The sequence below is a fragment of the Hippocampus bargibanti genome, linkage group LG06 (genome assembly GCF_051943395.1).
Source record: "Hippocampus bargibanti isolate YZ-2025 linkage group LG06, ASM5194339v1, whole genome shotgun sequence".
NCBI lineage: Eukaryota > Metazoa > Chordata > Actinopteri > Syngnathiformes > Syngnathidae > Hippocampus > Hippocampus bargibanti.
In genome coordinates, this window is record NC_142739.1 from 24,538,956 (window position 1) to 24,552,113 (window position 13,158).

The window sequence follows — 13,158 nt, forward strand, 5'->3', positions numbered from 1 at the left end:
TATTGTATTTATACATGTAAGCGCCTTTCAAAACTCCCAAGGACACTTTACACTCACAAGATAATAATTTTCTCTGCGGGTGAGCAGCGGTACCCTGACGCGCCAGCGGTCACTCAACCCGGAAGTAATGCACACTCACAACAGTTAATCAAACAGCGGAATTTTTGTCGGGGAACACAATGTTTTTGCGAGGGAACACATTTTTTTACCCTTCCATGTCACTTACACACATCTTCTCTTCGCAAGTCGTGTAGTTTTTTTTCGTGTAGCTAGGCCCGTGTCTTCCGATTGCATACGAGTAAGACAACACTAGCGTTAGCATTAAAGCTAACGGCGTCGCTGGATGGAGTTGAATGGATTGACAGATGATTGATTGATCGACACCGTTGCTGGTAAGTGCTTAATGAAGGGAAAATTTTTGAATAACACTTCACATACTGAAGACGTGTGTGTTTTACTTGATCGAGTGGTCGTTTCGGATTGCGCGTGTGTTTTAACTGTCCATTGTTTTGCGTATTTTTGAAGTGCATTACGGCTTTCACAAACACATACAGGAAGACGCAAGAACCGAACCGAATAATAATTAATGTGCATCTAGTACAGCATTAAAAGTGGAAAAATTAGAACTAATTTAAAAACAAACAATAAGTACGTTTTATGCATGTTTTTACTTTTCTCCTGGTGGAACCTTTACCAATCGTCATTATCTATCGTATTCAAAAGCCCCATAAACTGTTATTGTTCGTCTTAATTTTTCTCAATGGCACAATTTCACTTTTGTTTAGATTTAAATTATGTTCGTTATGATTGATTGATGCATGAATACTGACATCTTGTGGTCGTGTATGTGTGATGCCGGAAGTACCATCAGGCACACATTAATAACGTCTATAAATGTATATAAAATGGTACGGACGGCTTTAAAAGAATCATCTTTTTTTTGTCAGGAAGCAACAAAGATTACCAGAATATTTTTTGAGGTGGTGACCATTAATAAAACATTTTTATTTATATTTATTAAGAAACTGCATGTCGTTAATTTGTAAAAAAAAAAAAAAAAAAAAAAAACGGTTTCAATATGAAAAAAAATCGATACAAAGTTTTTTTTTTTCATTAAAAGACAACATTTTCAAGACAGGAATGTTTTTGTCTGAGTAAACCATTTAATAACGTTTTAAAATGGAAATAATATAACTTCTATTATTTCAGAAATCACTTGTGAGAAATAAGTCATTTTTTTACATTTTTAAGTATTTTTTATGGATTTATCTATTTATTTATTTATCCATTTATTTCTTTGTTTATTTTTATGAAGGAAGCATACAACCTTGTTGACTCAGTATCATTTCATTGGCTGAAAAAAATGATGCAATACTCACTGCATACCACCAGAGGGAGACGCAGTACACCACTCACATGGTACTACAACTCTGACTTCAGAGGAAGTCCATAAGTGTGTCATGTCATAATTTCTTCGACATATATATTCTATATATATATTATATATATCATATCATGTGTTAAATATTATATGTGTGTGCATGCTTTGCCCTAACTGCAATTGCAATTAAGACCAATGAAAGATGCATCAGAGGCCATGTCATGCCATAAACCTGCTAAAGTGACATTAACGACACCCCACGTAGCCATCAAAATACATAAACACACTAGGCACCTTAAAGTCAAATGTGAAAGAAAAAAATGTATATCATTTGAAAATGAAAAAAAATCAGATACAATGATACCTTGGCTTATGAACTTCAATGGTTCCTAGACAGTGTGTCTGGCGAAAAGTGTGTATCCCAAAATTTAATTTCCCATAGGAAACCATTAAAATGAGAATAATCCATTCCCAGGTCCCTATAAAACATAATTTTCTACTTTTTAATTTTCCTAACCTTAAAACTACACAAACTATACCTTATTTTATGTATTATAAATGCACTATGGTATTATAATTAAAGAAATAAACTATACAGTATAATAAAGTCGTTTTATTTACCTTTGTGATGGTCATTGATGACTTGATGGAATGGACAGCTTTTTGCATAAAGTGTCTCAAGGAGCTCTGGGTTGTACATCTTGGAAGTTGTGATATTGCAACAACAACAGATGCAGGCAGACACACTAGAAACTTCATTAATAGCTGGTTCCCTAGCTTCTCTTTTCATTTCAAACTGATGGCTAGTGCGGGTTATTTGTGGAGCCTGATGGATGGGAATTTTAACCTTGCAGTTTCCACTCTGCCTTTGAACTATCAAAGTTGAAACGAGTCCAAATTTCACTGTTTTCTATCAATTTTGTCAATCCCTCTCTGTCGTCTGCCTGTCTCTTGAATGTTTAACCCCCCCCCCCCCCCCTCACTGCTGCGTTCTTGACCAATCACGTGGCTTTAACCAAAGACTGGGGGCGGGGAATAGAGGACAAAAACAGTCAGCTGCCATTTTGTTGTTAGAAGAACGGGCTAGTTCGTGAACGACACGTCACTCATTGTGGCAGCTCCGTGTGTATCCCGAAAAATAGTCCGTATGCCAAGGTAAAATTTTCATACATTTAATGTTCGTAAACCGAAAAGTTCATAAGCCAAGGGGTTCGTAAACCGAGGTATCACTGTATGTCAAAAAGCCGTTATTAATCGCAATGACGACCCAGAGATAAATCAAAAAACACATTAAGATTTCATGCTGTGCTTAGCTGTCATTCTATTGAGTTGATCCTGCCTGGATCAAAAACAAATAAAAGCAAAAGACAATGTGATGTGTCTTAACAACATCACAAACACAAAGAAGACAACACCAAAAAGATACAAAAATACATGACAAATGAAAAACATGTCATCTCATGTTACTCTCTGTAGCGGCGCCCGCTTGTATAAAAAACATCCAAGAGACATCAGAAACAAAAAAATAAAGTAAAATAAAAGGCGGAGCAGCGATTATTTGAGTGGTCTGATGTGTCAAGGACCAATTCTAAATCCTTCAAAGTTGTCAATTATTGATATTTACACCATGTGATATTTAGAATGTCATGCTACGTTACGCTAATATATGACTTCATGTTGCAAAAAATAAAATGAAAGACCAAAACACAGATTGATAAATAGATATCTTACATTTACGTAGACGATTCTATCAAATCAAAGATAACTCAGTTGATAGAAAAAAAGTGATTTTACGTGGCCGCACCCTTCCCTCATTGACTTGCGCCACATCAACTTGCTGGAGGATCGCCATGGCAACAAGTTGCCCATAGCGACCGGGTACCGCTCCATCGCCGACAGACAACCGGCGAGCGCGGGGGCGCGCGAAGAGATTCGAGCACGCGGCAGGGTGAGGTCCGCACGCAAACACACTCAGACGCGGCGGCGGCGGCGGCGGCGGCGTCCAGCTCACGCGGACTCTGGGAACGAAGCGGCGGCTGCAGCGGCGGCAGGATGGCAGGCTGACGTGACAACGAAACAACAACCAGAGCAGGAGCAGGTCAGTGACATTCACACTTGACTCTTGATACCAGTGTTGAGAATAGGGATTGAGATACAGTATTTAAAATCACTATTGTTTACAAGGTATATATATATATATATATATATATATATATATATATATATATATATATATATAGTAAAGTCTCGTTATATCGATATTCAAGGGAGTCCGCAAAAATATCGATATAACCGGGACTATCGATATATCCGACCCTGTTTGCATGTAATTTTCTCCGTGCGTGCATAGAAATAGTATCGATATAACCGGGACTATTGATATATCCGATATCGATATAACGAGACTTTACTGTATATACAGTATATAGATATTGGATTGGATTGGATTGGATTTGCCTTTATTAGTCTCGCAGTGGAGAAATTTACATTTCACAGCAGCAAAGTGATGAAAGGAATGAAAGTAGAAAAAAGAAATACATGATATACAGATCGATGAGAAGGTTTCTTCAGCCGTCATCTGTACAAAAGTGAAGGTTTCGGACGTTTCGCCTCCTATCCAAGAGGCTTCGTCAGCGAACTAAAGTCTGACTGGTCGTATCGGCCCCATTTATATATCCCTAATGTCCAGACATGGTGGCGCCGGACACAGCTATGATAGGTCCCTACTCTCAGGTTGGGGGGGGGGGCGGGGGACCCCTCCCTGTGGCCCCACTGATTGTTCCTACATTCCTGACTAACGACTGGCCTATTACCCCCACTGCCCCCGGTATCACCTCATCAGCATAACGACCCTCGTCAGCATTGCGAAAGTTGCCTAACCTGTTTTGCCTAAGCAGGCTATTGTATGAACGATCCAAATTGAACCTCACCCCAACCGATAAACACGTTAAGGCAAAAATTAGTGCATCCAAAAGATAGGCTACCAAATGAAAAACAAAGTAATGTAGTTTATTCCATACATTGTAAGAATGAAAATTGTAAAGAGCAGTACATTGGGGAGACTCAACAAATTCTCAAAAAAAGACTTTATCAACATCGCAGGGATAATACTAGTGGGCCTCAATCGGCAGTACATTTGCACCTAAAAGCTAGCAACCACTCATTTGACGACAATGAGGTTAAAATCTTAGCGAAAGAACATAGATGGTTTGAAAGGGGCGTAAAAGAAGCGATTCTTATAAAACAACTAAATCCTTCATTAAACCGGACTGGTGGGGTGAGGTTCAATTTGGATCGTTCATACAATAGCCTGCTTAGGCAAAACAGGTTAGGCAACTTTCGCAATGCTGACGAGGGTCGTTATGCTGATGAGGTGATACCGGGGGCAGTGGGGGTAATAGGCCAGTCGTTAGTCAGGAATGTAGGAACAATCAGTGGGGCCACAGGGAGGGGTCCCCCGCCCCCCCCCCCCAACCTGAGAGTAGGGACCTATCATAGCTGTGTCCGGCGCCACCATGTCTGGACATTAGGGATATATAAATGGGGCCGATACGACCAGTCAGACTTTAGTTCGCTGACGAAGCCTCTTGGATAGGAGGCGAAACGTCCGAAACCTTCACTTTTGTACAGATGACGGCTGAAGAAACCTTCTCATCGATGGACCACTCCTGTACGACTGAGAGCTTACACAGATGATATACAGATATACAGTGTATATATACAGTCTATCTATATTTATATATATATATATATATATATATATATATATATATATATATATATATATATATATATATATATATATATATATATATATATATATATGTGTGTGTGTGTGTGTATAATATATGTATATATATGTGTATATGTATATATATATTTATATATATATATATATATATGTGTGTGTGTGTGTATATATATATATACATATACATATATATATACACAATATATATATACACATTATATATATATATATATATATATATACAGTAAAGTCTCGTTATATCGATATCCAAGGGAGTCCGAAAAAATATCGATATAACCGGGACTATCGATATATCCGATATCGATATAACGAGACTTTACTGTATATATATATATATATATATATATTATGAGTACTTTCCAATGGACGATCTCAAGCTGTTCTTGTTTACCCAATCATCAAGGCATCCTATATTTTTTTGCATCTCGCTTTCAGTGAATATTTTTAGCTGTGACATTTGTGACCCGCATGCACAAATGATTGATTTGTCTGCTTTGCAGGCGTCTGGCCGCCACCTGCCCCCCCGGACCCCCACTTCCAGCGCCCCTTTGTTCCGTGCGTGGTTACCAAGCGCCGGCCACAGCGCTGGAGCCGCGACGCTCCAGCATGGACGTGCCCAGGATGGCCGAGGGCCTCTTCAGCAGCACGTTGTCGTCATCGGGCGGCGGCTCCCACGCCGCGTCTTACCTGACGCTGGAGCAGAAGGCGGCCTTCGTCTTCGTGCTGCTGCTCTTCATCTTCCTGGCGCTCCTCATCGTGCGCTGTTTCCGCATCCTGCTGGACCCTTACCGCAGCATGCCATCATCCAACTGGACTGACCACACCGAGAAGGACACCTTTGACTATCGCATCGTCTAACCCGGTTCTCAAACTTTGGGGTCCGGTGATGAAATTCGTCCAAATGCATCCAAACCCCAACAACACCCGACTACCATGTATAGCCCGAATAGCCAAGAGATTTAAAGTAAGTGATGAATCAGTTAATCATGGGGGATATGTTACAAAACCACCCGCAGTCAATAAACACATTAAAAAAATCATTCTACCCCCTCCCGCATGCATTAAATCCACATAAAAGTCTTGAGAGGAAAAAAATTCCTTATATTACATTTACATATACTTTTATTTTGTAGGAGCCGGTGGGATGAGAATACATTTTTGAGGCGATTTTAGGAATAAAATCGTACGGGAATAAAATTTTGTGAAATCTAATAAGGCATGATTTTATGGGAATTGTGTAATATTAACAAGATAAAAAGTTTGTATTTTACAAGAAGGATGAGATCGCCAATTGGGGGGGGGGGGGATATGTCATGATATCGTAAGAAAATTCAATTGGATTTGGGGGATAAAAATGTGTTATTTTAGGAGATTTGAATAAGATTTTAACAGGATAAAAAAATGACACTTTTAGAAGACTAAAGTCAGATTGTGAGAAGGTTTTTTTTTATTGCAACAAAACAAGATCAAGTCCAACTTAGTTCGGATAAAAAGTTGCAAAATTAAGTTAGGTCTTGTCAGAATAATGAAATGTATTATTATTATTATTATTATCATCATCATTATTATTATTATTATTATCATCATCATTATTATTATTATAATTATATCTGCCTGGCTATCTATTGGCTATCTATTAGTTAGCTAGCTTTCTATCTATTTAAATTTCGTGTTGAGTGAACGCTGACGCGTGTGGCTGCCGCTGCTCACCCACAGAAAAGCTTATCCTGTGACTATAAAGTGACCTTGAGAGCTTTGAAAGGCGCTTATAAATGAAATGTATTATTATTATTATTTTATGATTATAAAAATTATATATATAAATAAATCACAATAGTTCTTGAATTAAATTGGATTGTATCTGCACGAAGCAAAAAAAGATATTGAGATTAAAATATGTTTTTTTTTTAATAAAAAAAGTTAGAATTATATGATAATTCAGATTTTATCAAGATTTAAAAAAAAAAAAAAAAACATAACATTATGATATTCGCATTTAATGATTTTAACAAAAAAATCCACCTTCATTATCTTGCTCAAAATCATGTTTTTTTTTTAATCATCATAAACCAATGTTGAGAACGGATTCATGCAGACTATACACAATATATTTACATGCTTTGGCATCCTCTTGGTACCAAGGAACTATGTACACATAGGATGAGGCGCTTCATTTCGCCTTTGCCCAAACAAAAAGTCTTTTTTCATGCTTTCAACTGGTGAGCTTTGACTTTTAAAATATTTCTAATGACATCATTGATTGGAAAAAATATTCAGTCAACTGCCCCCCCCCCCCCCCCCCCCCCCCCGCCTTCCTCCCAATTGCAGATTTCGGACCCCCGGTTTGAGAACCCCCGGTCTAAGATCCTGCGATTGTGTGGCGAAAATGGCTTCTCTGAGTGACCCTGAATGAACCCCCCCCCCAGCCTCTGACCCCGCCCCTTCCCCCTTTCTAGTCATCCATTTGTGGACTACCTCGTACCGCCATATTGTGTGTGGACGTCTCAACAGGGTCAAACAGAGTTTACATGCCAGCGTCTTTGCTAGTTTTAGACAATCAATGTTGTTTTGTCCACCTGCGTAGTTGACCTCCTCCAAGGCTTCTTTGCCTTCTTCTTCTTCTTCTTGGAGCGTTCCCTTTAACGTAAACCCTTTGAACATTGGCGTCGGCCACGTGGGACCCAAAGTTGACAGTGCTGTACCGTGTGCCTCCACATGTTGTCCCGTGTGGTTTTTTTCGTCACGTGACATCCGTGTTCCTCAAGCAGGGTCACTGCCGGCCGGCATTTGGTTGGGGGACGGCGGCCGGCGGCTTCTCCGTCCTCCCACCAAAGCCTTCGCCAACCGTCGCCGTGGCTTTTCGCCAATCTGTGCGCCTTACAGCAGAGGTGGGGGAATCGAGTCACATGACTTTGAGTCGAGTCGGTTTTAAGTTAGCGATTTTTTTGGACTTTTAGACGTACAAATCAAGTTTTGACTGTGAGTCTTGACTTCACTTTCACTACAGAGTCACTTAGACTACACTAGCCTTCCTGTTTGGAGTCTTCATGTTCTCTAAATCATTGACGTTAGCTTTTATTTTAAGTTACATTGTTTTTTAAGTGTGAAGGTGAGTGAGAATGATTGTCTAATTGTCAGTGGCTAATGGTTAGCTAAAAAAAGTTAGCTTTCAGTCTCATAAAACCCACAAACACGTTTAAGCTAAGCTGACTTTTCTGTTTAGCTTGCTCTGATATTATCTATTCATTTATTATATTATCTATTTATTATATTATCTGTTTGGCTTTCAGTCTCATGAACACGTTTAAGCTAAGCTAACTTTTCTGTTTAGCTTGCTATTATATTATCTATATTAACAGTTAGCTTTCAGTCTCATAAAACCCACAAACATGTTTAAGTTAAGCTAACTTTTCTGTTTGGCTTGCAATTATACATTCGTCAGTGGCTAATGGTTAGCTTTAAAAAGTTAGCTTTCAGTCTCTGAAAGACGGTTAAGCGAAGCTAACTTTTCTGTTTAGCTTGCTAATATATTATCTATTAGTCAATGGCTAAGGGTTCGCTAAAGAAAAGTTAGCTTTCAGTCTCATAAAACCCACAAACATCTTTAAGTTAAGCTAACTTTTCTGTTTGGCTTGCTATTATACATTCATCAGTGGCTAATGGTTAGCTTTAAAAAGTTAGCTTTCAGTCTCAGAAAGACGGTTAAGCTAAGCTAACTTTTCTGTTTATCTTGCTAATATATTATCTATTCGTCAATGGCTCCTCTTTTCCTTTCGGCTTTTCCCTTCAAGGGGTCGCCACAGCAAATCAGTGTCCTCCATCTTTAGAGGTTTGCTAATGGTTCGCTAAAAAAAAGTTAGCTTTCAGTCTCATAAAACCCACAAACACGTTTAAGTTAAGCTAACTTTTCTGTTTAGCTTGCTATTATATTATCTATTCATCAGTGGCTAATGGTTAAGCTAAAAAAGTTAGCTTTCAGTCTCATAAAACACACAAATACATTTAAGCTAAGATAACTTTTCTGTTTATCTTGATGTTATCTATTCGCTAGTGGCTGATGGTTAGCTAAGAAAAAGTTAGCTTTCAGTCTCAAAACACAAACACGTTTAAGCTAAGCTAACTTTTCTGTTCAGCTTGCGCTAGCTAGTCTAACATCGTGTCTGTTACACACCAAAATAAAATACGCATTTTAGTGAACCACTTCACAAGCTTAACCAAATCTAAATGTTTGTACAGCTAACAAACACGAGTATGGATATCAAGTGCAAAGTGGCTAATGTCCGAACGGCTAAACAAAATTGTTTGAATTCATTCAAAAATCCTGACTTGACTCATGGTGACTTTGAATTAGCTTGAAATGTCGACGTTAAGCCTCGAGACTTTGGAGCCGCACAGATGTGACTTCCTCCCACCTCTGCCTTATAGTGTAGATTGTTTACAGACTTTTCTTGCTGGTGATGTCATGAAAAGAGACATTCCCCTCATCCCCCCCTCCTCTTTCTACTACATGTGCACTTCCTGTTGCAAGAGGAAGTGGACCGCTTGAGCCTTTTTTGCGCCGTACACGGCCAGTCGCACAAGTTTCTTCTCTGGCTTGTTTGTGTGCATGTCGCTGGCCTCTCTGTGCATGTTCTGCGCATTCCCAATGTTTCCTTACAGAGCCTTTACGGTCCTTTTTTATGGTTGTATTTTATTTCCTTCTTTTTTTTAATTAAAAGGTCAGATTGCTCAGCGTCCTTCTTCTTATAATTTATTTTTTACGCCATTTTGGTGCCATGGTGTTTGAGGCGTTACGTGTTGGGATCCGAAATGAAAAATGGATTCCTTCGAGCCATCCGGCAGGTTCTCAGGAGGAGGCGGCGGCGTTTTTGGAGCCCTGAAAACATTTCAATTTCACCTTATCAGCGGCCGCCAGTCCACACCCGCTGGGGGCTCGATTGCTTCTCTTGCGAAGCCAGACAGGAGGGTGAACATCGACACGCGCACAGACACACACATACTTATACATAGACATCCGCACATACTTTGCTGCTGTGAAATGTACATTTCTCCACTGCGAGACTAATAAAGGCAAATCCAATCCAAACAAACACACGCATACACACACACACGCACACATATCCCTGTACATACACGCAAACAAACAAAGACATTCACATAGACGGGCATACAAATGTATCCTTACACATACACTGTCACAGAAATATACACAACATACACACACACAAATATCCACAATCAGTTATACCGAAATATGTAGTACACAAGCATACACACATAAACTCATTGGGGTGGGGGGTGACATAAAAACAGGCGCAAATTTACTGCATCCGTCAAAACATACAGTACATCCTGTACATATCTACACAAACATTTGCATAATACACACGCAGTATCATATACACACAAATATTCACATGGACACACACACGAACGCAGTGGCTCCAGGTTGTTCTTGAGCATCGATTTGGTGTCAATGAAGTTTCATGATAATTACATGTTTTAATAATTTGCCACGACCAACGGATGGCACTGTCGAGCCACGCCTGCAACTGCACAGGTGTTGGGTCGTTTTAATCAGTGGCAGTTAAAAGGACTCCCGGCACGACCATTCAGTGTCGGGTAATTGTTTGTATCACCCTGTCAGGTTTGTTTCATCGTGTCATGGTTTTGTTTACTACTTTGGACCTTTCTGCTCTGATGAGTTTATTTGAGATTTTGTTTAATACAATTTTTCAATTACACACTGCTGCTCCTTCCTGCCTGCTTTGTTGGGGTCCAACACTACCTCCACTTTGCAAATCGTGACATAATTCACCAAGTTATATTTATAAGAATCAAATTACACGACGAGGAATTTCAAAATAAACCTTTTTTTTTACATTCCTATGCACTGGTGAGATGTCAATTAGGCTAATGAATCGATCATACGTCTGCTAATCGACCAAAGTGGATGAGGTGTCGCTCAGTAGTCTGAAACGATACTCCCAAAGAGGTGTTGATTCGAACCGTGAATAAATCAAGGGTGTTGTGAAAGTGTCAATTAGAGCTGGTAATGGATCACGAATGTTGTTGATGTGAGCAACAGGCCTGTTAATCAAGCAGGAGTTTGGATGAAAGCTTTGATCGAGCGTTTGAGTCGTCATGAGGCGTGAAATGAGTCTACGAACAAGCAGGAATCGGCACGTGATTTCTAATTCCTGTCACAATCGGGATGTGCAATGACCAGGAAAACCAAGCGAGGGCAGATTGCACCTATCAGGATCTCACATCTGCGAAAACAGGTCACCTTGGACCAGAGCCAAGCTAATGCTGAGAGATGTTCCTCCAGGCAAAAAACAAGCTAACAACACACATACACACTCAGGTACACACTCATGGAGGGGTTATATAATAAGATCAATACAAAGATGGTTTACATCATGAGAATAAAAATGATGTAAGATCAACTTCCCACAGAAGAGCAAAATGTTCCTCTGCAACATCAGGCTGCGTATCCACGGTAACCAATCACACTCATGCTTGCCTTGCACCACTGACATTCCACGCTCATTTTTCTTATCACAAAAGCCACACATGAACTAGCTGCATGACTTATTCACTGGTACTAATCGGATTACAGATTTGTCATAAATGGTGATTTTTTTTAATGTGGGTAGTCTTCTTCTCGTTGGATTTTTAAAGAGATGATTTAGATTTCAGATGAATTGCTCAACGTTTTAAGAACATGTATGATAATGTAGCATTTTCATACATCTACCGTGAACATTTGTCTATTGTGAAATACAATTCAGAAAGCACAACTGTGTCCGACGTCACCCGACGTCAAAAAAACGTTCATTTTCTACAAAATAACATCAAAATTCAATATCATAATTCAATATCAATTTTAATCAGTCTCTCAAACTCGAATTTTTAAGGCAACAAACCTTCAAGTTAAGACAATTAAACAAAATATTTTAACTTTTGGTTGTGTCAAAATAAAGAACTAGGAGTTAAAAAAATAATTCATTTATCTTGGCCTCCAGTTTAAAGATAGGTTTTTTTGAAAAATAAATCTTTGGGAGGAAACAACTTGCGAGCTTTGTTGGGTAAGAGAAAATACTTTTATTTATTAGCACAATAATTTAGAGGAGACACTCTTGATTCTATTAAAAAATGACCTAAAATAAAGCAATTAAATTATGTTCTATTTTATCCGTGATATGTTTATGGTAGCCTGGAAATATTGGCTCCGTGGCGCTGAGTATCAAGAAAATACCATGATCAAATGTGAATACAGTAAAAGATATGCAATTGTCACTAGGTTACTCTATAAAATACACGGCGGTAGATAGAGTAGAGCGATACATAGATAGCTCTTTAAAGAGTCCGGTAGCTAACTCAATAGATCGCTAGATAGATAGCTAGCAAGAATAGCTATATAGATAGCTAGCAAGAATAGCGAGAGAGATAGATAGATAGCAAGAATAGCCAGATAGATAGCTAGCAAGAATAGTGAGGTTGCAAGCTAGCAAGAATAGTTAGATAGATAGCTATCAGGAATATGTAGATAGCTAGCAAGAATAGCTAGATAGATAGATAGATAGATAGATAGCAATAATAGCTAGATAGATAGATAGCAAGAATGGCTAGAAAGCTAGCTAGCCAGAATAACTAGATAGCTTACAAGCAAGTATAGCTAGTAAGAATGGCTAGATAGACAGCTAACAAGAATAGCTAGAAAGATAGATCGCAGTTAGCCAGGCAGAATAGCTAGATACCTAGCCAGCAAGAATAACTAGATAGCTAGTGAGCAAGAATAACGAGATAGCTAGCTAGCAAGAATTGTTAGATAGCTAGCTTGCATCAATAGCTAAATAGCTAGCTAGCAAGAATAGCTAGATCGCTAGGTAGACAACCCTAAGTGGCTAGGTAAGGTAGGTAGGGAACTGCAATATAAAAAAATGAATAGTATGTTGAAGTGGCCGATATATAATATATACTAATATACTACTATATATAT

General features: G+C 38.8%; 1 protein-coding gene across 2 annotated transcripts; it reads left to right on the forward strand.

Moving 5' to 3' along the window:
- The first annotated feature begins 206 nt into the window (after positions 1-206).
- LOC148896906 (cortexin-3) lies at positions 207-7,449 on the forward strand. Of its 2 annotated transcripts, XM_088999488.1 has the most exons (3): positions 207-392; positions 3,225-3,479; positions 5,654-7,449. In XM_088999488.1, exon 3 carries the CDS (start codon positions 5,760-5,762, stop codon positions 6,009-6,011), a length of 252 nt encoding a protein of 83 aa, XP_088855614.1. In that variant the 5' UTR covers positions 207-392; positions 3,225-3,479; positions 5,654-5,759; the 3' UTR covers positions 6,012-7,449. The 2 variants fall into 2 exon arrangements, with proteins under 2 accessions (XP_088855614.1, XP_088855613.1); XM_088999487.1 differs by lacking the exon at positions 207-392 and having other exon boundaries at positions 1,537-3,479.
- The last annotated feature ends 5,709 nt before the right edge of the window (positions 7,450-13,158 follow it).

Coding starts and splice junctions, on each gene's coding strand:
- LOC148896906 (XM_088999488.1), top strand. CDS start 5,760: ATGGACGTGCCCAGGATGGCCGAGGGCCTCTTCAGCAGCACGTTGTCG.